General features: G+C 41.0%; 1 protein-coding gene across 1 annotated transcript in view; it reads right to left on the bottom strand.

Annotated features, from left to right (window-relative positions):
• NFATC1 (nuclear factor of activated T cells 1) overlaps positions 1–27,359 on the bottom strand; it is a gene marked incomplete at its 5' end in the record, with an annotated part of 111,840 nt that overhangs the window by 12,713 nt on the left and 71,768 nt on the right. The window contains one exon of the mRNA XM_085310089.1: positions 22,110–22,796. Within this exon, the coding sequence (XP_085166215.1) occupies positions 22,110–22,796 (687 nt within the window). The remainder of the gene's footprint in view (positions 1–22,109; positions 22,797–27,359) is intronic.

Raw genomic sequence — 27,359 nt, 5'->3', positions numbered from 1 at the left:
TCTTGCAGCTTTCTTTGACACCTCTCAAAAAGTGAAACTCACCCATGCTGAGGCCAGCATCTTCTTTATCTTTCTCTTAAGAACGATACCAGTGATGTAAAGCTCTGGCGCTGGCCTTCACAGCACCTATTTCACCATTTCCGAGGTAGCAGGAAGCCTGGAGCAACTTATAATCTCCACTATTTCCATTTTACATCTAGATTATGCACAGAGCAAGGTATTTAAGTCTAGTTTATAGCAGTTACCTAGAAATCTCCTACCTCCATGCCACAAAGATCACTGAAGATAGTAAAGATAAGAAAAAGATTGATTTTTATTTCTATGATTCGGTAGGAAGGAGTTTCTCTGTATTCAGGAAAAACAACCAATTAGCTTTAGGAAAAAATTCTGGGGGTACAAAAGGAAGAAGGAGAGCAAGAARGGGTCCATAATCTCTAAGACTTACAGAGTTAAAAACAAAAGTCAGATAAGACTGAATTTCTGTACTGATTATGCAATTATTAAACTTTATAGAAGCTTTTCTAACATTGCACATAATGAACAATTCATCAAAGTATATTAGGTGCCACAGAAGTTGCATTCGATATAAAGGGGTCATTAAGTTTCTTGTAATTGCACATTACTGAAGCTTTAGTTAGTTCTAAATCAAATCAACGGGACGCGCATGTATGCTCTTTAATTGACTTTACGTAATAACAGCGTGGCCCCTAGTGATCATCTGGAATCCTCTAAAAGGAGCCACCTTGCACTACTGGTCWTGAAAAAACTAGCTCACTCGCTGCCAGGCATAACAAATACCACACAGAAATAATAAATGGAAAGAAGGAAAAAGCACCTTAGGGTCACACACACATAGTTGTCAAATGCCCCTTTCTTTCCACAGCCGAGAATGGGTAAGAAATCCCGCTCTGCTTCTACTAAATCAGTGGCAAAGTCTCATGAACTTAGTAGCACCAGGCCTCAAGACCTGGAGTGTCTTGGAGACAGGTTGAAACAGGTAACAGGCTGCATCTGACCTGTTTCTGAGCAAGGAGAGTTTTTTAAAGTGGATCCTACCCTCTTTTTGCCCTGTTAAAATCATCAGCAGCAACACCTCTTTCCTTCATAGCCCTTTTCATCAGCAAACCTCAGAGCGAGTGCTAAATAGAAAAGATTAATGTCATTATTTGCATCTTTTAGCAAAGAGGACATCCGGGTAGGGGTAAGACTGCGATGGTGCCACTTACACACGATGCTCCCGTGCGCTTGCTTTGGGGGGCAAGTGTGCAATGCCTTGTGAGCAGTGTTGTGCCACACTCTCGCTTAGCCTATGGGAAAGGCTGAGCTCCTTTTGTTAACCCCTAATTCATACATTTGTGCTCCCGGTGAGAAAGTGAGAGGACTTTCTCTGCGGGAGGGAAAGATTGGGTGGGGCTGATCAGGCTTTTAAGAAAAGGATGTGTCTGGTAAGGCAAAAAAAAAAAAAAAAAAAAAAAAGCACCTGGGAGCCTGCTGGAAGCTAGGCTGGAAATGTCACACCACCTGGGGAAAATCAGTACGCCAAGGAGTGTGTTTGCTCCTTTTCAGTGGTAGGCACAGAACTAGTGGTAGGCACAGAACTAGAGGTTAACTCCAGGAATTTCCATTGGCAGTAACAAATAGCCTGCAAAAAACCCAAACAGGCAGTGTCATGTGATAAATTTGTTTGTGGCACGGTGACGTGGCCCCCACCATAACATGAGCTGTATGTAATTCCATAGGATTTTATTCTAACCACAGTAGCATCAATTGCTGAAGAATGCTGCATTTCTCAGAGGAATACATATTCTGTCTGTCACAGTGCTTTGGAGAAGTGCACTGCTGGGATTTAACGCTACTCTTGCATTGAATTTTTACCACACTAACTGTACGAGGTGGAAACAAAAACCCACTGTTCTCCAGTTGGGCCATGAGGATTTCTGCAACGGTTGCTTTGAGGGGAGCTACACTAGGCACTTCTCAAGGCGCGTGAGACTAGAGGCAGCCCCAGCCTACCCCGAGCCACGGCTGGAAAACGGCTGTCTCAGTATTACATAGGTGCTCTCACTGGCGCAGAAGATGCAGCTGCGAAAAGCAGAGGGTCCAGACAGCTGCTGAACTCCAATACTCCCTGGATGCTAAAACTGCCTGTAGCAAGCAGGCTCGAATTAGAGCAGCTGGAAGACTGCTCATGTTTGTACATGGTCCCAGTGCTGCAGAGCTGCAAACATGGCAAAATATCTTTTCCTCTGCTCCCCTCTCCCACAGGCTGCATTAACCGACACAGTGGCTCCTTTGTTTGGATTGACAAAGCAATGTCAACAGAACCAACACCAGATACGGCCGTGAAAAATCACCGAGCGTCGCGGACCGGCTGCAGCAAAGAAACCTTCCCCTTCGCAGCTTAAAGCTCAACGCTGTCCACTAGAGAGGAAATTTCTCCTGCCACAAGAATGAAGTACTGGCAGACCTGCCACACAGCTTCCGGCACTGAAGAACTAGGAAAGAGGTACTTGAGAAACACAGATGTAGAACATTCATTTTTCAAGCACGTTTAAGGACCTGAAACTTTATTCAACGTGTTTGTTTTACACTTTCTAAACAACCACTTGCAGTGTGCGACAAACTTCTTTTCTGTCTCTTTTTGAGTACTTGGACTCTAGAAACCTCACATCTTGGTAGCTGGGAAATGACACTTATGGCACTTCCATGGGCAGGGTTATGGTTCGGCTGCACATCAAAACTTCTCTAGGAATCTAGCCTGCACTTGGAGAGATGCTTTGGGCAACAAAATGAGTGGAAGAGGCTTAGAAGTAACTCAAAGCTAGTTTTTTTAAAAAATGATTAATGCCACCATGAAAAAACTCAGCTGCTTACGTTAAGTTAGTTAAGTTAGTTCAGGTGAAACATCAATGGTTTAACACAAGGAATTTTAAACAGCAACTTGGGAAAATCCACATTTCACAGTCCTCAGAGGGCTAGATTGCTCCCTGCTCCTCAGTGGCAGTTCAGCAAGACCATGAGGACTCGAGGATTCAGCTGTGGGCAGGCAGAYGGGTAAAATTTGGCCTTATCTGCAAAAGTAACCTTGTGACAGGAGGTCTGAGCATGATCCAGCAAGCTGCTGAGCCCTTGCAGCTCTCCCTGACCTCTCCAGAAACTCAACGCTTTTCAGGTTAGGGCCCTAGCACCCCAAAAGACAGTTTACTGATGTAATGAAAAGAAGTTATCAGCAACAAGGGTTTTGATGAAAGACTGCACAAGCTGGTTGTTGTTTGCTCCACACCACGGCCTTTCTAGTGCACCACACCTTTTACAGTTACATGTAGCGAACGATTATCTCCAGTAGCTTCCGTCTACACACATTTCTGAAATACTTTCATTCCAAACTGTTTTGAGAGGAAACATTATAAAGAATGGAAACCTGGCATTTAATCAGATGGAAACCTCTGTTTCCATTTTACAGAATAGGAAAAAAAAAGAAATTATAAAAAGAATACCCAGCATTAACTGCTAAGCAGGGAGATGAAAGATAAGTAGAGGCTAGCGACTGGGAGAATTAATGCACGGCATGCATTTACCTGCACTTGGCCGAGGTTCTGGAGGGTGGGTCAGGCCTGTATTTGCCGTTCTCTATCAAAAACGGCATAAACACCTAGTAAAGAACCTGGTTTTGATGGATGAAAATTCTATTTTCTTAAAAACTCACAAAATAAATACCCCCCCCCCTTTTTTTTTTTCAAAGTATGGATGAAAGGCTCTTCTGGTCAAGACACAGAGCAAATATTTACAGGTGCTGGGGAGACACCATTTCCTCCCTTTAGGCTTCAACCTAGTGTCTGCCACATAATTTTATCCATTCAATGATTTTTTTTTCCAGCCATCTGCCAAGAGGAAATAACTTCGCTGTATTGGGAGTCTGGGAATCCTAGAAAACAATCTTAAATCCATAAAATAATTGAAGTGCAGTTTTACTGAGCTGTTCAGTTCGATTCTGATTTTTATTACAATGTCAACAAGAGTTTAATTTGTTTTAAAGTTTAGGTTCTTAAATCTGAGTGATATACGGTAGTTTACAGCTTGCTGGCAACAGCTACTGGGGGGAAAAAAATGGAAAGTGCATATAAAAGGCGGTTCTAAGTTTGACATTGTGAAAGCAGGGAGCAGGGCCAAGAGCAGCAAACAGCATGGCTTTCCCAATCCTGGCTGGCTTTAGGGACTGCTTGCTATTGACATCAGTCGCTATGGGATACGTTTCCCTGCTCTAACAAATCTCATCTGGAGACTGTAATTAAAAAAGAACCGTCTTAAAGTGTAATTTCTTTCCCTAAAACATTTACAGATGTTAACTAGATGGCTAATGGTGTAAGATGTCTGTGGGCGGACATCTCCTCCTTATCTGCTGTGTCAAAGAGGAAGATTTCTTTATTAAAACCCATTTTAAAWGTAGTATCTTTTCCATGGAAGGGGGGGAGGAAAGGTGCTCTTTTTTCCTTTCCTCTAAACCACTTGCTGAACTGAAAGGTTTCAGGCATTTCTTTCCTCACTTTTTTTTTCTTTTTTTTTTTCTGTTAGAAGTCATTTCCAGAGTTAGCCTGACTTAAAAGTGAAGGTATTCAAAGCAGCTAAAAATGTCTTTGCTTTGCAGACTAAGTAGTATCCCACCTGAGCTTTAAAATTATAATGATAGTAGTAGTAGTAGTAGTAGTAGTAGTAGTAGTAGTAGTACTAATAACAATAGTGATGTAAGTTTTTTTCCCCCTCTTTTGCTCTAGCGACTTTCCATCGGTGCCCTTGGCTGCCGTATTTTTCTAGGCGCTGCTAAAGGCATTGACAGGCGCGCGCTGGCCGAGCCCGCGGACGGAGCGGAGCCGCTTCCCCGGGAGGGGAGAGCAGCGGCACGGCACGGCGCGGCGCGACGCGGCACGGCACGGCACGGCACGGCACGGCGGAGCGCTTCGAGCCACTCGGCCCCCATCAGCTCCGCCTCGGCGGCGAGGCGCGCGGGCAACGCGGCTCCCCGCCAAGCACTTGGTGATTTACGCGGCCGTATCGAATAAATAACTCCGGAGTGCCCCGCAGAAGGTGACGGCTACTCTCCTCTCTGACAGACGCGGCCCAGACACAGTTGTCTGCTCGGACCCTTTTCTTTTCTTTTCTTTTCTTTTTTTTTTTTGGTAACTGGCTTTGATTGGAGCCAGAGCCTTGGGTAAATCAGAGGAATTTCTCGATTTTTCTGAGTGCTGTGAGCTCTTGCTGTTTTCCGGTACCTACTTCCTGCCATATCTAAAATAACAGCAGCTGCAGGGGCCTGATAGAGAAGAGCTCCGGGGGACAGATTCTCACAAACGGGGTGGGAAAGAAAAAAAAAAAAAAGAAAGAAAAAGAAAAGAAAGAAAAAAGAAAAAAGAAAAAAGAAAGGAAAAAAAAATGAAAGAAAAAAAGACAGTTATTAGGGAGTTGATAACACACATAGCCAGCATCAGATTCACGTTACAGTTGCTAGCAGTGGAGGCCGCGGACGTTGCCATCAGAACAAAACAAATCCTGCAGAAGGGCCATGGGAACGATAATTCTCCGCGATCGCTGGGGCAGCAGAGGTAGCTCTGCAGCACTTGCCCTGCAGCGCRGAGCATCACGCCTCGGTTAGCTCATGTCTCCGAGCGCCCGATAAGCGAGGGCGAACGCTCGGAGCGAGTGGCTTTCATGTCTTCTCTTCGTCGCGGCTCTCTATGGAGAGCTGTCGTGCACATACGTAAGCCACTTACTTAAGAGACAAACGGGACAGAAAATGGAAAATTCTTGAAATGATCCCGTTTTCCATAGAGAACCTACGACGCAGCCTTGATACAGACATCAAGAATGAGTACAGCGACTCAGGAAACCCCCCAAATGAAACAAATTGACCTKATATACCTGTATTAAGATGCACTGATGAAAAAGTGTAACTCCCAGCCAGGGCCACCTTGCAAAGGCTTGGGCAAAACTCTTAAATTAATTGCCAAACACTGATGTTAAACAACTGCTTGGTAATTCCATTTACTCCAGGGAAGAACTTCCTTCTTCCTCTTGGTGTAAACGAGGACAGAAACAGGAGCGGTGCTTTCACCCCAAAAGTACATACCCACTCTCCTACCTTTGAAAGCATAGGGCTCCTTGAGCTTCTCTTGGCCTAGACCCCATAACCCATGCAATCGCTTCTTTGAATATTAGCACACCACAAGCAACAGAAGGAGCTGAGAGTTCTTAAAACCTCTGCAAGTCAGTCACTCTACATACACAATACAGACAGCATTTCAGATTATTGTATGCACTGTTAACCTTTACATATTAATGTAATAAAATCTTTTATGGTTGTTCCGGGAACTATAACTTTACCAGCATCAACTTTGGGGCCCTTAAATTTTCATCTAGTATTAGTGATTTTCATGAATATGATTAAAAAAAAWTTTTTTAAAGAGCATTAAGTGATCAGATCTCTGTCTGAGTGCAAGTAGGACCCTGATCTAAAGAGCACAGAAAACAAAAGAAGAATTTCTACAGAYTTCAATGGGCTTTGGAACAAGCCCCTATTAAACATAGACAGATAACACAAGGTGAGTCCACAGAAGCACTGGGCATCAGTCTGGTGGGTCCACAAGAAAGAATCRGTCACTGAATCCAGCCCTTGTTTTTGCAGGTAATTATTCTGCTGATTATCCCCTACCCCTCACACACACATTATTTGAAATGTTTTAACAYTGATAAGGAAAAATGCGCAGGTGGATCTATTCACTTCTCTTTGTGTGAATTTTGAAGCATCTGTAATTTTTCTGACTTACTTCTGATTCTTAYTACTCAAAGAAGACAGTGATATTTCTGGTGTTTATTGCAATGTGCTGACTTCAATGCGTATGCATACTGGTGCAGYTCAGTATCGCAGACTAATCTGTTTCTAGAGAATAGTGAAAGACACACAGAGGGTTTTTAGTAGAATGTGATTTTTCTTTCTCTAAATTCCAAATYATTACTATAGCCCTAAAAACCCTTCATTATCTAGCCCTCAAAGAAGTTCTTTAAAACACTAATCATCCTTGGTTCATGTTTGGGTAACACCAAATAGAACAATACAAAGTGGCCAAGTTTAGAGAGTGTAGACAACTTTGTAGACTAAAACTCTAAGACCTAAACAAATTAAAAACAATTTTTTTACAAGAAACTAGTCTTGACTATAAAAAGAATGTGAATTTGTATTTCTGCAAAAGTACAAAAAGTTAGAAGATGTGAGGTATTGCCTCCTAACCTAGTTTCAAATACGTTTACGTCTGTGCTATAATACATATGCTTATAGAGTAGCACATTTATGGCGAACTTGCAATGGAATTTGGGAGTAGGATTAATGAACTTTCCCTTCACACTAGATTAGATTAGAACACAGAAGGAGATCAATCTGTCATGATGGTCAGCTTTTGTTCAAGAAAAGTAAAGTGAAGGTCAGAGACAGACTAAGGAGCAGTACTACAATTATTTACTGACATGAGACTGGAAAGAATATCACATAGCTACATGTAGCAGAACTTGGACTTCAGACACATAGGAAAGAATGGTTCATTTTATGCCACTAATGATAGCCAAGGATTAATATATTTTGGAAAAGTCCTATTATTATTAAGTCCCATTCCACAAATCAGGGTTTCATTACTGATATACCATGAAATTTGTGAGGTCCATTCATACAAATTAATTTCCTTTTCTGATTTCCATTGACATGTGAGATACAGACACATATATGAATACAAGTCYGCAGAATGAAAGCAAAAGACGCACAAAAACTTCTGCTTGCCCTTAGAAGTGGAGTAATCTCAAGGCTGTAGCTGGCAGAATCATCCCTGCAGCTGTACAAGTAAACTCATTCTTAAACACATCAGTTTAGCTTCTGAATAGAAATCAATGCACTGCATTTAGATGGATCTCTGCCGAATTGCACAYGAGCAGAATCCTTCTATCTACAGCTATCAGGAATAACTGAACTCTGAAAGGTTTTCATTTTGCAGCAGCAATGTACAACACAGATGTCTCTTCCATGTTATAAAAAATATCCAAACATAGACATCTTAAAGAATTCTCTCCATCATTTTAGAGTGTCACAGTTTGTGGGTTTTCTCCTGCAATGGTGCTTCCCCTCTACGACATTTTACATTTGATATTTGTATCTGTCTTCACATAATATTCTGAACATGCACATTTCAGAAAATGGCACTAGGGAGACTGTGGCCCAGATTGCTCATGGGACCATCCACAACAGAAAGAGTGATACAGTCTTATTTGGAGGGTTGCTATTAGTCACACACATCTGTTAACTCCTCCCTAAACAAGGCCCTAATTGACAGCAGAGAAATTACATTGATTATTGCAGAAATCTAAATTTCATCACAGAAACCACACATTTAGCCACTGAATCATCAGCTATATGGCTGGCTGATGTCTACTGACTGGCCAAAAGTTTTTAAGGTCACAATTCACAGGAAAGGACATGGGTAGCTCCTGTCTTGTACTATCTTCATGCTAAAGGATGAGATAACAAGTTTCTGTTTCAAATTTCAGATGTAGATCTTCTGAATATTCATCTAACAACCAAGAAATGGTCCATCCGTTTGTAGTTTTCTTAAAAGAAAACCCTGAGCAATTCTATCAAAGTTCTGCTGATTTTTTAAACTCTCCTTCATGTTGAGTGCTTGAATCCATAATATTCATTATTATCCTGCCAGCTATGGGGCACCACCCMCTTTGGGGGTTAGGTTTAGCTCAGCTGGTTAGAGCATGGTGCTAATAATGCAAAGGTYGTCRGTTCAACCCWCGTATGGGCCAGTTGTTTCCCTGCTGAGCAGGGGGGTTGGACTAGATGATCTCCAGAGGGCCCTTCCAACCTTACTGATTCTATGATTATAACAGTAAAGTCTTCCCTACTACTAGCTAATCATACCGCTTACTACACAAGGTTAGGCCTTGGTCCAGCAAAGTATTTTGTAGGGGTAAAGATGCAGYTTGTACACATCAGCCAGCAGGACACAGACCACAGACAGTAGATCTTCACAATAACAAAAAACTTTGGATCATATGAAAAATGTTTGCATTTTGTTGCTTTTCTGGTTTAAGAAAAAGATAGTCCCCATAGCTAAACTGAATGGTAGAGAAGAATTTTCTCTTTTAGTTGAGCAGATGAATGTTTTTATTTATTTCTTCCTCTTTACAAATATCAGTGATTTTGATCTGGAAGTAGTCATGGATTTTTGATGAGATGATATTCAGCCCAGGTACTCTTCCCAAGCTAATATTTAATACARCTTTGGAAACTTCAGCAGATGTTCTAATTTTCTCTAGTTCCAATTTTTTTTCTACTATTCTACCTYTTTATTTAAACAGCCAACTCTAATTGATTCTTTAATATAGTGATTCATAACGTATTATGAATCTTCTGTTAATTTAGTTGTGACTCTGTTACTATTTCCCCTGATTTAACACATCCTGTTTTAGAACATACATTGAAGCTGATGGAAAAATTTTTCATGGCATTTGGATCATGTCCTAAATGTAATTTGAATACCATCTTTCTGAAGTTGCAAAGTAAGGGGATTTCCTGTTTTATTCCTCTATCTAATAACCTTGAAATGGAACATGTTAAAATCCTCCTCTGCCTTGTCAAAGGCTGGTCATCTTTACAACTACTAGCAGTACYATTTTTTTCTGCATAATTTCTAATTGGAGAGCACACAAATAAACAATCTTTTCTGTTTTTTTCTGTTTCAATGAATGTCCTGTTACATTTTAAGAAAAGTCTTAAAATGGACTTGCAAATTTCTCAATACTRTGGGACAGGGTGATGTTACTGTGTTTACTCAGAGCAAACTCCCACCCTTCCTTATTACCAGATTTCGTAGTTCTTTGGGCTCCCTACAGGAGCTCTTTGCATCCAYGTTTGCATCAAACGTATTTTTAGGAGCAGAAGCCTTTTCCCTGCTCCCTAGAAAGCCAGTGTGGACTCCCAGTGAGACTGGTGTGTCCTTGAGGCTRGTTGTGCCTTGCCTGCTCCAGGAGAGCCAAGCCACCACTGCCTCCTATCTAGGAGTTCAGTAGTGTAATCAAAGCTAAATACCAATAAGCAGTGGCCACTTCTATTTTGTAGGAGTATTAATCCCCTTGCGTAAATATAGTAGGACCAAGGCAAAAGTGATTCCTGTTTATCCAGAGATTATATCAGGCAGCAACAATTCATGAAAGCTCTTTTATTGCTTCAGATCTCGTTTAATCTTCTTAAGTTTAATAAGCACTTTTTCTAATTTCATCATCTCCTCTCATACACTGAAATTATTTTTAGGAAAAGTGGAGAATTACTTAGATAAGCTTTTTCATGGCAGTCAAAACCTAGGCTATTATTATTCCCTTGTACTATTTCAGTTTCAGACAAACTTCTCTCTCACACACACACATACAGCCTTTCCCCGCTACTTCGAAATTTCATCCCTGCTCATCTTTTTTTAATGGGGATATTATATTTAGCCTTCCTTTCACTTTTCTTTTGCCCAGTCTTTCCTTCCTTCTAATTATGYCGCCATGTAGTGGCGTGCAGCATCAGCTCTATCAGCCTATATCCTAAGCCTGAACCTTTAAAATGTGTGCCAGCCATGCTACAGCACCATGAGAAAAGCTTCCATTTTTTTACTATATTCTYCAAACAGAATAAACATATACATGCATGCAATTGCTTGCCTTTATTGTAAAAGCACTTGATCCTTCAACCGTGCTGAATCCTTGTCCCTGAGCAGCCCTCGGTAGAGCCACGCTTTAACTGCAGCTTCTGCAGCCTTGTCATACAGGTCTCATTCTCATTGCTCTTTAGGGCAAGTATGCACTAATTCAACGGGCTGCTCATTTAGCATTAGGAAAAAAAAAAGAAAAAAACAAAACCCAAAACAGCAGCAGCTCAGGGTTGCATCTACCTCTGGATTTGTAAACTATCTATTAAAATAATACGAGCAGATGCTTTCACATCAACATGTCCTTCTGGCAAACCTTATTCCTAGACTTCAGCACTGCCAGTTCTTCTTTAGGATTTTAGTGTTATTGTTAAAATACTCTTAAGTTTTCCTGGAATAGTTGGGATTTTGGATTGTAAGAAGGTAAGTCTAACTTCCCCCTTACCCTGCAAAGGACATACTCACTATTATCTTTATAATTCTGGCTATGTGCTGAATAGGGCAGAAGACTGCACAATTTGACTGCTGACAACAATGGAGCTTTGCAGTTTCCTACCTATTGGTGATCTGACAAAGTATTTCCAATTTTAAGTCTATAGTTTAAGTAGATTGAAGTAATTCTTGTCTGACCTGTAAAGGCCCAGCCTGCATTTCTGGGAACAGCAGGTAAATTCCTGGAAAGTGCTCTGAAGCAGTGACTGAAGCTGCTTTGTTTGTCCATTGACACCAAAAGCACGTTCTCCCTGAAGCGCATGAAATTTCTGCCCTGGAATCAGTTTTGTTTCTCTTTCTTTCACTGTGAGTTCTCTAGTCACCCTAACATAAACTTTAAGGGGAAAAAAAAGTGCAAAAATCCCTGAAAACACATTCAAAGTTACTAGGAATGAAGAGATTAAAGTAGAGGCAGCCACCTACATAGCTGGTGGCTCTTCCAGAGCTGCCTTTCAAAGAGACTTTGTGCAGTGCTTGGGTGAAGTATGCCCAGCCAGAGCTAAAAGGCACTAGATCTTTCTGCAAAACTTGAATTTATGTCACATCAGTTCTAGCAACTTTGGGAGGACCAGTACAAGCCTTTTACTACTGTGACTCAAGGGACGACTCTGTATAGTCTTGTGCAATGGTTAAACAGTTAATGAGTTGGGGAAAAGTTTACCATAATTTCTCTTAAGAAAGAATACAAACAATAGTGTGAATAATTGAAAAAAAAAACAAAGCCAGTTTCTCTGCTAGCCTCTTTCCATACGACAGTTTCACACACATGCATTTTAGATCGAGAAACATATTTCAACTTACCACTACTACTAGCTCAAAGATGTATTACCCTGAGAAGAAGCTGAGGGAAGTTGTTAACAGTTCATGTAGATGCACTGTTAACAGTTCATGTAGATGCACTGATGTAAAAGCCTTCAAGCGAATAGCTTAGTCTAAGTTTAAATTGGAATGTATGGAGCAAACAGTCATTACAGCTAGGACTGAAGAAAAGGCTCATTAATAATGAAGAGATTATCTTTACCAGCTGCTTCTGTTTTCCAAAAAAATAGCTGGATAACGAATGCTCTGAATGTCTGAAAACCACTCAGCAACAGTGACAACTGCAGCTCAACAGCATGTGGCCACATTTCAGAGCTCCAATATGCATTTTGGTTTGGAAACTGCCTAAGCRCAACAGAAGGTCCATAGGATGGGGTTCTCCACCTGACCTCCTCTTTCTGAGAAGTTTTACTCAATAGACATCTGCAGGGTTTTCAGAGAAGTCAGTCACGAATAGAAGAGACATACATTGCAAAAGAATTATTATGCTAAGTGTGTCTTATATTCCATTATATGTAAGTGCACTAGAAAAAAATTTGACTACTGCTGTCAGGGTATCAAGATTAAATAGTATCTACTGCATTTCTGCAAAGATGTCACAAGAATTATGAAATGGGACAAACCTTTAGCCCTAGTGCCCACAGAATCTTAACACGCAGAGGAATTTAGACAACATTTATACGAAGAGTAAAATCTTACCTTCTGCAACCTCATAGGGCTGCAGAATGACCAAAATTAAGCAACAAAATCATGATTTGGTTGTGCAAAATCAAGACAGGAGAAGAATGTTTTTATACTCAGCTGATGCTTGGAAGACTGGGTTGTAACTACACTCTAAAGAATTTAATCCATTAATAACAGACTTTACAGAGTGCTTTTCAAGACTGTGTAAATGCTCAAATTGTAATTCATGTGCCTAGGGATGACAGTTGATGAGTTTCACCAYCATCCCACTTTGCCTTCTGATATGTCTTTCAGAGGGCTTAAAACTGTGGAAAACTTAAAAGACCTATAGACAAAGCCAAGCCTGTAAAGCAGGCAAAGGACTGGGTCAGCTCACTGGGTTGTAGACAAACCAGYCAGGCTTGTCAACGAGGAATGGACCAATGATTTTCCTGCCATATTTCTTACTTATCAAATATTTACAGGTTTTTAAAATTTTTAGACTTTGCAGATTTTTCCAGTTATGGAGGAAGGGAATATWTTGAGGGGCTTGTTTCTTTGATAAGCTTCCTCCCAGCCTAGAGATAAGCCTCGTGCGGAAAGCATGTTCCCCCTCGGGTAGCAATCAATATTAGCTCCTCAGGAAAGAGGAAAGACTAGGAGTCAGTTTATCTAACAGCCCATTCTGGATGGCGATGGTCAAGCTGCTATCAGGCCCACTGCAAGAGCCGGGACTGAAAGCCCCCCCAGTTGTCCAGCAGATGCAGATGACACAATCAACTGTGCTGCATACAAATCTCCAAGAAAAAGACTCCGTCTCCGAGTGTCTATCAACAACTCAATTTCAATGAATGCAGCTATTATGCCTTTTAACTACCAGCCGTATGCCTGGTCCTATTCCCAATGAACCCAAGGGGAACTGTGTTATTGACTTAAGTGGGAGCAGAGGCAAGCCGTTCGCTGCTCTGCAGTCTAGTAACATTACCACTTGCTAATGTTTAGCGACATTCGCTGTACGTGAAGGCAGTGAGTTTACTCATGAGAGCTCTTCCTCTGGCACATATGGGTTTGCTGGGCTGGGCACGCAGGTTGGTTCAGTCTAACTTCCTAGATGCAGCAGGCGTCTGTATGATCCTCCATTCCCTGGAGAAGAAGGATCTTTACAAAGCAATTCCTCCCAAAATACTTTGCCAAGAGGGATTCAAGACATGAGAGCACTGAGGCCACGCACGAGCCACACGGCAACACCTGACCGGCCAACTCTGCACAGCTCAGCASAAACGTTTCAAACAAACATATTCCTCAAATGAATCGCATCTGAACAAAGCTTTCTCATGAAGCTTGTGCTTCTGCAAGCCACATATTTTCCTTGGCATTCCTCCAGGCTTAAAGGCAGATGTAAATGTTACAAAGGCTCAGATACTGCAACTTCTTCTCCCCTGACTGCCAAGTAAAACTTACAAAGAATAACCTACAAAACCTTTACCATTTGAAACAGCAATGCCAATATCCATTATTATGGAAATAAGAGAATGAATCAGACATGGAAGTGAGAAGAGACTTCTTCCCCAGTTAATTGCACAGGGACGACTAGGGCTGCAGTGTGAAGTTGGCATTTAGTTGAAAAGAGGCAATATATCGCGGCTTCAGCTGTATACTTAATGACTTGAAATATTTAATGTGAAGGTGTGCGTGCAGATGTGCACCAAGCAAATGCTGGGTTCTGAACACTAAAAAAAACCTCAGGATATCAATACATTGCAAAGCACTGCCGATTTTCTACTGCTTTTCCTTTGCTTCGCCAGCCTGCTGTGCCCCCCTGCCAGGGCCCAGTTAAGTGTCCACGATCACCAAAGGAAGGTGGAGACTCTCAGGACTTTTCCAAAGGGATTGGACACTCTCTCAAAAGCCTGGGACTCAAAGACTTCCCTGGAAATCTAAGTGCTAAAAGTGTTAAAAAAAAGCAAAGTTCACTGTGTGACTGCACAGCGTATTGCACCCAGAAGGTAGGCAGGCCTGCTCTGCGGGCACCAGCACATCCGGGGCTGCAGAAAATCAGAAAGTGACACCTATTCATGTCATCTATCCTCTTGGGGGCTTTCTTTTAATGAGACTCCAAGGAGACCCGATTCCCACCAGGAACAGCAAAACTTCATCCCTTGCGTCCTGAGGGTGTGCGGTTGGTGTAACAGGACACCCCTCGAACCCAGACATGCCGGCCCACCAAAGGTCTGATGCTAATGAATTACTTCAGTCCTCCCTTACTCATCACATCTAACCCATGTCCCGAATGTTAACGACTCAGCATGTTTTATCACAGTAGCATGTACACTTTCAATCATCATTAGAAACGAGGAGGGTCTAGACGCGGGCACCAAGCCAGATTAAGTAAAACTTTCCATGAGGAAAGCTATTAGCTTTCTCCCCGAGCTGCAAGGCTAGGCCAAGAGGGAGGGAGGGAAAAGCTCACACAATCCAGACTGAAGTGTAGACAGTGTTACTGGACTTTGCAGACTACCTGCATGTTGTTCTAATGACATCTGGACTACTGGAAATCACAGAGTGCACTCAGAAGTTTTCAAAGGCATAATTGTGGCAGCAGCAGACTAAACTTAATGCCTCAAGAGCCAATCACTTTAATCATGAAGCTGAGATGTATGAAAAAGGATACATTTCAGCAAAAGAATAATTCTGTCTGCTATAGTTCCTGTTCAAATAAACTATATCACCAAACCACGTGCATTGGAAGAATATGGAGGAATAAAAAAAAAAAAAAGAACATATGGTTTAGAGGCAAAAAACTTTCATATATACTGTATAGGAGATATATGGACTTGTCAGACATCTAACAGTTCAACACTGTAAGCAATTCATGGGAATGACATTAGCAATAGCTCATATTACATCCAGGAGTTACAGCTTTTACTGCAAAAGTTATTTTTAAAAGAGCCATGTTTAAAATGAAATGGCTGGCAGGGCTGCAGCTTTCAGTAACACTTTACCTGTGGTTTTGCCACTTTTACATACTTATTGGGGGCTTAATGTTCCCAATTTACCTTTTCAGGGTAAAATAAAAGTTGCAAAGGGTGCATTCATTGGCACAGCACTATAAAACTCACAGCTGTGCAAAGACAATCACAAGAACAAAAGCCTCCTTGTTTTAAAAAAGATGATGATGTGGTTTTGATACTTTCTGCTAGCCACATATCTAAACATCAGATACTTTTGTTTATGAGCTATATATTTTCATCTTGCTACACAAAGATTTATAGATCAGATCAAGTCATGATCAGAGTCCAAGCCTTTATGAAAGAGCCTGTGTGGAGAGGAGGCAGCTGAATTAATACACAAAACTTTAGACAAGAGATCTATCTTTCAGATATTGTTATCCCAGTTCTGGCACCTATAAGAGAACTCAAGGAGTTCTGGAAAACTTTTTTTTCAACTGAGGGTGGAATCCTGGCCCCACTGTAGTCAATGGGAGTCCACCACTGATTCTAGTGTGCTGGGATTTCATTTTGAAAATTTTAGATTTGAACATGAGCAAAATTTGAAGAAGCTGAGATCTTCGGCAGCTTCATAAATCAAGTATACCTTTATTAAGGACTCCTCAAGGATAATGTTTTGATTTTCATTAAAACCTGTTTTTGTTAAGTTCTACATATTGATATAACAAATGGAATCACAGCACGTACAGTACATCTTGAAATCTGCTGAGAAAATAAGTCCTGTCTTTTTCCTGTTGGTACCAATGTGTTTCCCCCTGGCTTTTTAGAAATAGCTTCATTCTCATTTGCAATGAAAACTAATTTCTTTGATGTTTCTAATGGCAGGAAATAATTTCACAACTGAGTATTATTCTGTTGCAGGTAAAGAATGTAATAGCTTGTGGGAGTGCCAGTTACAACCTGAAAAATGTTTCTTGGCATTAGCATGTCTAATTGAACTCTCTCCATCCTGGTGAAATAAAGATTTGGAGCTCAGTTCTGTGTTCCACCCAAGCTACACTAGGTCCAGGAAAGGGAAACGAGGATAAGGAGAATAATTTCGAGTCACCTTTAGCATCTCCTGTGGTGAGCCTGGCCAATCCCCAGGTCGCCTGAACATCCTGAAAACTGTGTGAACTTATATTCCACTACCTTTCACTTGCGGCTCCTTCTACTACTAAACAAAGCAGCCAAAATTTGGAAAAAATTATCTGAGCTGGCCTGGTCAACAAAAATGAACCAGTAATATTTCAAGATTAGGCTAGCACAGCTTTTGATCTAGGTCCTAGTTAGGGGTCAGGAAGCAGGAGCACATTCAAAAGGAAGATATAAATTAGGCTATCTTTCATGTCCCCATGACAAAATGACTGGTTCAACAGACAAGGATGGGTTCTCATCAGCTCATGGTTCCCCCAAACTGGCTGTCTCTTTGGGCAATGCTGATGCCACTTTATTCTCCAAAGAGTTGTACAGCCCATTAAGCTGATCGACCCCCCAAATAAAAAAGTTGAAGTCTTAAGAGCAATTACCTACCCAGGCTTGTACTGAAGAGGTTCCTCAAGCTGATAAACCAGCTTACATGCCTGCCCTCTGAARGCTTTTCCACAGGCTCCACCATTCCAGTACCCTGCCCTACTCCCAAGTTAGATCCGAAAGGAAGAAGTCTTGTCCCCTTCTGTGCCTAGGGCAGTGGACAACGGAGCCCATCCTGGCCCTRGTGCTGTGGCTCTCGTCCATGGGGTGCCCCATGCACCCTGGTCTTCCCYGGCTGGGAAGATAGGAGATACCTTCTCTCCCACCGCAAAGCAACATGGGCTCGTGTGGGCAACCAGGCCCAGGCATTTTTCAATGTCATTTTTCGATGGCTTCATCAGATCGTGCTTTCAAATAGTACATGAAATAGTGCTGTGAAAGCAGCAGAGGGAGTCGGTCATAATCTTTGTTTGGAGGCTGAACTCAGAATTACTCAAAACAAGAGTGCTCGTATACAAGCCAGATACCTTTCAATATCAAGAGCATAGCCATAATCTATCAGATATCACTTTACAGCATGAGTTTCAAATATGTTATACATTCTGAATCACATATTCACATACTGAAATAGAGAGCCCATTTAATGAGTAGCCCAGGTGGCTACTGTAGATTCTGATTTAAAGCAAGATTGCCAAGACAAAATTTATTTGCCAAAATGGAAGCCTCTTCGGTGCTTCCTTTATATTGCTTCAGCTGCCCACCATTGCAGAAGCACAGAATTCTCATATACAGAATATATATTTACATAAACYCACTGACTGCTTTTTTCCAGAGAACTCTGCAGTATAGATGGTCTGTATTTGGATACACTCCAGACCAAAAGGAATGAATATTGCTTTGATCCTACAGGCTGAAACCAAAAAATTTCTGTTTATACCTGGTCCAACATTACTAAATATATATTAGATATATAAATCAAATCTGCCCAAAATGGCAAACATGTAACCAAAATCTTTACCAAATATCATCTGGCATAACCAGTTAGATATTTTTTATTTGTGTAGAAGTCCCATAAATATGTTAGATGTCTACCTTACATTTTTCACAGGTACCTTCAAGTAAAAATGGCAGGTAATAAATAGGTAGAGGACACCTTGAAGCTACTGACACTTTTATGTAGTGATACTTTCAGAATTTATTTTTTAATGCCATTAGAATACTGTATTATTTTTAAATTACTTCAGAGATGGGGAATGAATTGGTATATTTAGAGTAAAAGGGAAAGAAAGCTGTGCTCTACAYATAGTCTCTGGCTTTCATATTGTTCACATACGCCAAGGTTGAAAAAAAATTTTAGAGTTTAAACACGCTACGTGAAGGGATCTCAACTGAATCAGTGAAACAACAAAATATAAGGAATGGTGCAGTGATGTGTTTAAAAAAAGAGTAACTGTCCTTACTAGTATGATTTGAATTCAGATTTTCAGAATATGGTCACATACTACAGATGGCCTACGCACTTCCCCAACACGGAAAACATTTAAAGATGGATACAGTATTAATAGAAAGCAATGTCAAAGGTTTAAAAGTTCCTATTCCAAATAATCATGCACATGAAAATAAGCTGTCTATTCCATCAGACCAACTTTGCAACACCCATTCTCTCTCTGGGTAGTGTAGTTATTGCCAGAAGTCTGAATGAAACAGCATCAGGTAGCAAGGCACTAGGTGCATGGAGTGCCTTGYGCCCACAGCATCTTGTGAATAGCACCTACTGGGACACCAGAAACAATTACACTGATTTCTAGGCAATCACTGTAGTGGCCAAATTGCTCTTTGAGACTRCGTCAGGAAGCCCAGACGTCATCCTTACACAACTAAGAGGTGAGCATGAGAAGGGGAATTTTTACTGAGACAGGATGAGTTAGATAGTAGCTATGGAGGATAAGATGACATAGGATGTGGCTTCAAGTCATGCTCACTCTGGCCTATGGGCTGGGTGCTGCACTCCTTGACCTGCAAAAACAACAACAGGCTTCCTCCCCGTCTCGTGGGCTGGACAGATCTATTYGATCTGAGCAACCTGGTTCCATAACCCAATAGAATATTGTTCTTTCTTGTTACTTCTGGCAGGCTGGTTTGCCATTAACCCACTCTGCRGCTCCACAGCTCTGCAGCTAAGGACAAAAGGGAACAAGGCCATCTTTACCAGGGATGCACTGCAGTTCCTCCAAATCCAATGTAAYATGAGACCACTGCACTGGTTGTTGCAAAGTTGCATCCACGCACATACATAGCATACATCTAAACGGGCTTACAGCCAGACTTGCAGCTTTGCACTCCCATGCCATGTGTTTGAGGGCTGCTCAGGCTCTGCGTGTTTGAGCAGAGGGTCTTAGTTGGTCTGAAGGTTCCTACCTTCAGCCTCTCTGCTGCATACCTCCACTCTTAACTCTCCATATAGAAAGACAGCTAAGGAGACAGTAATAGTCCACTCCTGATTTCTATAAGAACTTCACTTTGTCAATGCAAAGCACAGAGTGGATGGCCTTTYCTTCAGGCAGTGAAGGAAGGCACAGGTAGGAAAGAGCAGCTTATGTGGTTTGGGCTGCATCARCGTGACCTCTAAGAGAACCTAAATGTCAGTTTAGATGTAGAAAGGGACTTCTGATTTACCATTTCTGATTACCCTCTGTGGGAATGGGTGCTGTACAAYGGACAATGAAGGAATGGGAATCTGCTTTTTCTTAAATACGAAAAGTAACCCGTACAAAAGCAATAAATTCACTGCCTGTTGGCAATGGCGTACAGAGCGTAATCAAAATAATAAGTAGTAATAACATTGTTAAAATTRGCAACAAAGGGATAACATACTGTAAATTAATTGTAAAGAAAACAAAAGGTAAGAGCAGACATCTACTGCTCTGTAGATGCAAGACATTTGCTSTGTAGATATAAGACACCTACTAAAACTATGAGAATAAAAGTTGGTTAACTCCTCTGCTATGCTTCTAAGATTTGGAAACTGGCATAATTGGGAGAATTTCCTTTGCCTCAAGAACTTGTAAAATGGCAATGTACCACAGTTTTAGAGGAGTAGGTACTTAGTTTCTGGAACTACATAAATTGATTGCTTTCTATTGTTTATTGTTACCATGACTGTTGTGCCTACACATTTTTTGCTTGGTACACAGTTCTGGTGGTCAGTCACAAAATGATTTTTAGCCTACTGGATGGGAAAGAGAAAGTTATCTGGATTTGGCTGATTGAAAAGGACTTCAAATTCAAGTCTAAATAGCCRTGTCGGTATACACAAGGAGCCTCTTCAATTACTTCTGCTTCAGAGGGCTGGTGTGCGTTTATGTCCAGAACAGGAAGAGAGTTAAGTAGGACTAAGCTGTTTATGTTTCGGCACAGAAAAAATCTTTGCTGAAAAAAWTAAATTTCTGCTACAGGACACATAAAAGCAAAGTTCCCCTGCTCCTCCATGAGAAACCTGGAGCTAACATCACTGAGAAGCTTCACGTAGCACTCCAGAGCCACAGTCCCATCGCTCTGGCAGAGACCAGCAATACTGCTCATTTTTGTGCTTTTCTAGAAGTAGAGCTATGGACTAGATTTAGATTCTAGCTGTAATCTCTTCCCTCCCTGGATAACTTCTGGTTTCTCTCAAAACCAGAATCTGGGCATGGCTTTTTGTTTTGGTTTGTGTACATTTTTGTTGAAATCTTACTCCTCATAGCATAGATTATGTGGTAAGAATGCACGCCATCCGAAGAAAACTGTGTCCTAAAAGAAGTGTTGTGCAAAACTTTAGTGAAATGAACTCCTAATTATGAAAATTCCTTAGATCTGCCTATCATGTAACCAATAATAACTTCTGTTATGGAAAATCATTTTCCCAGAGCTGAAAAGCAATAGGCTGCTATTCAAGCTCCAAAACATTCATTTGTAATCCTAATTCAGCGAGTATCACACTGTTTAAATTAGAATGACTAAATAYCCGTCTTTTTAAAAAAACAAACAGTATAGTTTATATCTTTAACTTCTCCTCAAAAAGACAATTATACTCAGATGTTCCTTGGCACCAATTAGTTTCAATGCAGGCATTTCGAAGACATTTCTTTTTCAAATAGCATGGTATGTTATATAAAGTTATATGGCTCCTGAAAGGGAATGCACGTACTGCATTAAGGTGAGGGTTCAGAATACTACTGGGATACTTAGCAGTAAGTGCTAAATCACAGTTCAGTGAGGTCACATAATCAAATTCCAGATTACGTCTTTTATTATGTTCAGCTAATAAATCTTTGGAAACTAGAGTCAGGCAAGCTCATCACAGCATTTTAACATTTCAGTCATGCGTGCAGAATATATATACATATAAAATCTWACAAATGTAAAAAAAAAAAAGGCAGCAGCAGCAAGTCCACAATCAGAACTGAAGAAATAATAGGCTTAATGTCAAATGCCACCAGACTGAAAAGTTACACTGAAAGATATGCCTCCATTTTTAATTTGAACTTTCTCAACTGAAGTAGAGTAGTATATCATTTAGTTCCAGTGAACAGATTTGCCTATCAGAAGTTTCACTGCATTATGGATGGGACAACGTTAAATATGTTATCATTGCAGTTCCACAGGTCACTGGCATAGGCATAAGCCAAGACCATACGGTTAAGATTATTGCAATGTAGCTATTGGTCATGCAGCTAGCTCTACAGTGACTAACAGCATTTAATGCTTAAATAACTTGGTTTCATTATTGCAAACAAAATTAAAGAACCCATTCCCATATAGAAAATTCGAGCAAAACTCTGCACCATTCCACAAGGCTGTTAATTGAACTTTCTTCCACCAGGATTCGAAAGGAGGAGGGGTTAAGAGAACTCACTGATATAGCAACATGGTTGAACGCAAACCTCTACAGCTGTGGAAGACTTACCATCGTCCAGGTACATCTGGTCCAATTCCTCAGGTTCTCGCTTGATCGTTACAGGAATAGGGGCCAAATTATGATTACTTTCCTCATGCAACTCTGGCAATGACAGTGGTTGGTTTGTTGGAGACTCATTTCTGTGAACCTTCGGCAGTTGCTGCTGCTGTTGACCCATTATGGATGAATGAGTTGGACTGCAGGACTGCAAATAGGTTGGCTCTTGGGTAACAGATGGAACTGGAGAAGAGGGACTGTTGGGATAAAGTGTTTGTTGGTAACCAAGGGGACAGCTACTGCTCAGATGTTGACTCACCTGCGGCTGCAGCATGATGTGAGATGATTGCTCGGGAGAGCTTGGGTGCACAACTATAGACCTTGGCACTTCCTGTATGGTGGGGACGCCTCCAGCGGGCTGCTGAAGTCCAAGGTGGCCGTGGCCCGGGTTGGGGATGCACTTGTAAGGAGAGGAGGAAAGGTCATGCAGCTTGGGGCTTGCGTTGGGAGAAGGTGACATCACGGCGTTTCTCTGCTGACAGGAGGCGAAGCCAGCCACAAGGCACGAACCAGGATCGGGGGGCATCATGATCTGTTGGCTGTAGTACGGTTTAGAGAGAGGGCTTAAGCCTTGGTTCATTGGTCCACAGGTTTGAGCAGGCTCATAGTCATCTGTGGGTTCTGTTTTTATAATTGGAACTGTTAAAAGAAAAAAGTTTTAAATAAACATGAGTTGCATATTGGTATGATCAAGTTGGCTTGTGGCTAGGATACCCTTTGCAAAACAAACAACGTCTTGAATAAGACTCTGTGTGTCTTTTGCCTAGTTCTCCCACCCTATAAAAAAAATGAATGAGTCATCAGCACAAGAAAGTCACAGCTGGTTCTAATATTGAAAAAGACTATTTTCTTTGGACTCTCCTCCAGCACTAATGTGCTATAAAAATCTATTTGCAAATAGCTGTGCTTCAGTAGAAGCCTTGGACCCAAGGGCTCCATGGATTTGTAGTAATCAAAGCAAGAATTTTAACTTGGATATACTACTGCATTTCTACGGCTACTGATGGCCCATTTGATAAATGCCTGTGTTCGATAAACTTGAGTATAATAAGGTAGAGATGGGGCCTTCAGAGTTCAGTGAAAGTAAAATGGCAAAGATAAATGACAAAATACTATGAACAAGAAGTTTTCAATTATGAGGGTTTTTTTGAAAGAGTAGGATTTGATTTACTTATTTTTACATGTTTGTGTTTAATCTTACTAACCAGCCATTGGGTTCAAATAGGCAGCAAGTTGCATCCAACTCTCAGTGGTTCCAAGTTGGATCCAAACTGCCAATGCCAGCTCCTAAAAAATGTTAACTCAATCTCTGCCTACCACCAAAGAATGACTCCTATTCCAGACCTCTGCTTCCTCCTCCTATTGTCCCAAAGGAGGTCCTAAGTGGCCTGTCAAGCCAGGTCTCTAATTACTACCAGTTCATGGACACAGTGACTGTCTAGTAGCATCAGCTCAGTAACAAAAAATGGGACCTTCATTCTCAAATCAGAGAAGAGGGCCTTCCTCAAATCAAAGCACAATTTTCACGTCAGTTTTCTCCCTCAGATCACAGGGAGGTGCCTTTCCTACTTCTCCCTCAGCACATGCAGTTCACAGGTATAAGACACCCGCTTTCTGTATCAGGAAAAATATAAAGAGCAGGGCCAAGTCAGTTTGCAGATGTATTTCTTCTAGCCAGATTCAGGTGTAATGCATAGAGCAATTGAGTTTAGAGGTATGGTAGAGTTTATCTTCTTTCGCAAAAAGAGATCCACAGGACCAGCCACRGCTTGAAGGCACTGTTGGAAATTTACGGTGATATCAGAGAATTTCTGTTAGAATATAAAAATAACTGACCTGTTATGGCACAAAATTATTAATAGAACATATTTGGACAACTCAGCTCAGAGCACATGCACGTCGTGTGTTTCTACCTGCGTTTGTATTTGTAATGTGTGTTCTACAAACACCCTTTAACATGCTCAAGCCATTTACCGTTATGTTTGTGCATGGGTCTCTCGAACCCTAAAAATGCACGTGTGTGCCTGTGTGTGTATAAAACCTCTCTTAACACTCACAGATCTTGCTGCTGGTGAGTGCACTTCACTACCCTTCTTTTATAGCCCCTTAGTCTCTTGTTAACTTTGCTCCTTTTATGTTMTTTTACATATAGATGCTTGCAACACTTGCTTCAAGATTTCTAGCACTCCTAGTAAAAACATCTCTATATATGTAACAGATGCACAGGTGCTGCTCAAGATGAATGTACTAAGGATAATGGACTGTCATTGGATTCCTCATAATCTTATTTTCACCTGCTCATGTGCTGCATGCTAGTTAGCATGACTACTAATGCACTTGGTTGCAGAAAAGCAGATTCCAGGTTCAGTGACAGCCTTATAAAACTAATATCACACCCTTTATGAAAATGCAAGACCAAAGAAACGCACCTAGATAAACACAGCAGCTCAGATATTGTAAGAAAATACCTTTAACAAGTTCCTGAGCTAGCAAATATTCTCACATGTTTTATATTAGGATCACTGTACTAGCACTAACCACAGCACAGCTGGAAATATGATGGTTGTTGAACACTGAATTTTCCCAATATATCACTGTTATAGAAACACCTGTGCTAAATAATTCCAAGCTCAACCACTGGCAATTCAGTTCCAATAAACCCTGGATTTGTCTTACTTGTTATAACCTAGGGTAAGCTTATTGCCCTGGTGACACATAGGCTGGAGGGAGGAAACTTTAAGGAAGATATATTCCTGTTATCGGCTGATCTCTCTTTGTAGCTCTTCTATGACACTTCTTGGCTATTTGGTTTACCAGCCACTTTTTTGTCTCCTCCCTTTGAAATTTTTCTTTATAAAAGCAATCCATTGCTTTTATAAAGTGATCTATTTGGAGGTCAGATTGGTGGCCACAAACATTGGGAATCTGTAAATGAAGATTCTGTTTGCCACTGCATTAAAATACAGCTGTGCCAACAAATTGAGGATAACCAGCAAGTCCCACTCGGTACCAGGTGAAGGACCGGCAATGAGCAGGGATGACCCCAGGCACATCAGGCAAAGACTCTCTTGGATGTGGTGACAGCAATAAAGGATAGATACTTTTGGCTACCCTCTAGAGCAAATTTGGAATTCAGAGGCAAAACAGAGGCTGGCCTTAATCACAGGAACCAGTCAGAGTAACTCAAGATAGCCTGTGCTCTGGATAGTGGACTGGTAGCAAGAGATGGAAATAAAGAGGAGGGATATGAGATCGTAGTATGAGAGAGTAGTATGAGTAGTACAAGATAGTAGTATGAGATAGTAGATACGAGGTAGTACCTCCATTTTATGTGACATCGGTTTACACCATCCCCTTGYGTTGCTCTAAACTGATACTCCTGAGTCTCAATTATTTCATGTGACGGCAACAAAAGTGTCTCTAAGTGATCAGAGGCTACCTGCACCTAGGTTTAAACTCGCTCAACCAAATTGTTACTTTTCTCAGTGTGGCTTTCTGGCACAATAAAAAGATCTCTTTTTGCTAAATATCGCATACACTATTTGTGTGCTAATCTCATTGTTAGAATGTAGGTATTTCCCTGAAAGATAAAAAAAGTATGAATGCTGAAATTGTAAAGGGATTTGTATCTGACTTTTCAGGGCCTTGCAGTTTGTATAGTCACTTAACACTGCAGAGAGTGAATGTATGGACCCTACCAAGTTGGGATGACAGCCATTTAATCCAGTTTAAACAAGTGTAAATGTCTTCACAGTGTACCAGTTTGGAGAATGAGGCTCGGTAGGATTTTTTTTTCCTGCAGAAATCATTACTAATGACCCAGATGATCTGGAATCAAACCTGCAAAGCTGAGTATGTCAGCAGAAATGCTGATACTAACATTTCACTTTCTGACCAGACCTCAGCTTTAGTATTTTGGGGGAATAACTATACTACTTGACTTGCAGAAGACAGATAAGCCACAAATTACTACATTATACCAGATAACAGTTTATTTATGACACTCTATCCAGTATCTGTCTCTCTCCAGCCTATGTAACTTTACCAAATGGAGTAACAAAGGCCAAAAATATTTGCCAATGCTGATWTTTTTCAAATGGAACTCAAATGAGCTGTGGGTTTGACTTTTCGGTCATTTAGAAAGTATTTTCTTTGTGTCCAAAGTTGACGTAAAACTTTATTTTTTAAAAAAAGAAAGCAATCTTTTACACTCACTTTGCAAATTTCTGCACAGAGTCCAAGGAAGGAGCTCTGCATATTTCGAGGCAAACCATCTGAAACCAATGCAAAAACACTTGATTTTGGTACAGCCTACTGCTATATCAACATGCACTGGCTACCCACTTACCATCACAGTGTCTATGGCACTACTCAAATGAGCTAAAATACTTGCTCTGCATGTAATACAGCTACCAGGTTCCTGATGCACCCTGTCTCCTTCCTCACTGGCTTTCTTCAGGCCAAGATCCTCAGCTAGGACAAACAGCATCAACTGATTTACAGCAACTAAGGCTACGGACCTCAGGGGTTACCTGCATTATCAAGGAGCTTGCTTCTAGGCAGTGATCTAGTGGGTTCCCTCAGAGTAGTCAGGGAAGATCACCAGCCAGTAGTGGACTAACGTTACCACTTACCTATTGACTTATGTTAGATTAACTTCAAATCTTTGCAAACCTGAGGCCAGAAAAGGGGTTTTCATTCCTGATACATCCCTGTGGAGGCACAATAAGCTAATTGCCATAAAGCCTATCCACTTTCACCGTCATTCACTCACAGAAGCGAGTAGTTTACACACGGAGGTGCAATGTCATATCCAGAACACAGTTAATTTTCTCAGAATTAATATTTAACAGAGAACAGTATTCACCTGGCTAACTTCTAGCTCAAATATTTAAAATCAGCCATCATCTTAAAAGACTTTGTGAAAAACTGCCAACTCAAAGAGACGTTCCTAGTCACAAAGCAGGCTTAGACTGGCAAACAACAAAAAAGCCCTACAGCTGTTCAGAATCTGCAAACACTTTTAGCACAAACTGGACTATTTGTTAAATTTAATAGAGCCACATCATATGGTAATACGCACTTTGTCTTAGAGCTCTCTGTAGAGGTGAGATAACACTCAGTTTTGCAGGCTCTCAGCTGACCAGAATGAAAAATTGTAACTGAATTTGCCATACAGAGATTTGCCAATAATAAATTAGA

This window comes from Rhea americana, unplaced genomic scaffold (genome assembly GCF_003343005.1).
Source record: "Rhea americana isolate MKP2758 unplaced genomic scaffold, rheAme1 scaffold_31, whole genome shotgun sequence".
In the NCBI taxonomy this organism is placed as follows: domain Eukaryota; kingdom Metazoa; phylum Chordata; class Aves; order Rheiformes; family Rheidae; genus Rhea; species Rhea americana.
This window is presented reverse-complemented; position numbering and strand designations above follow the sequence as displayed.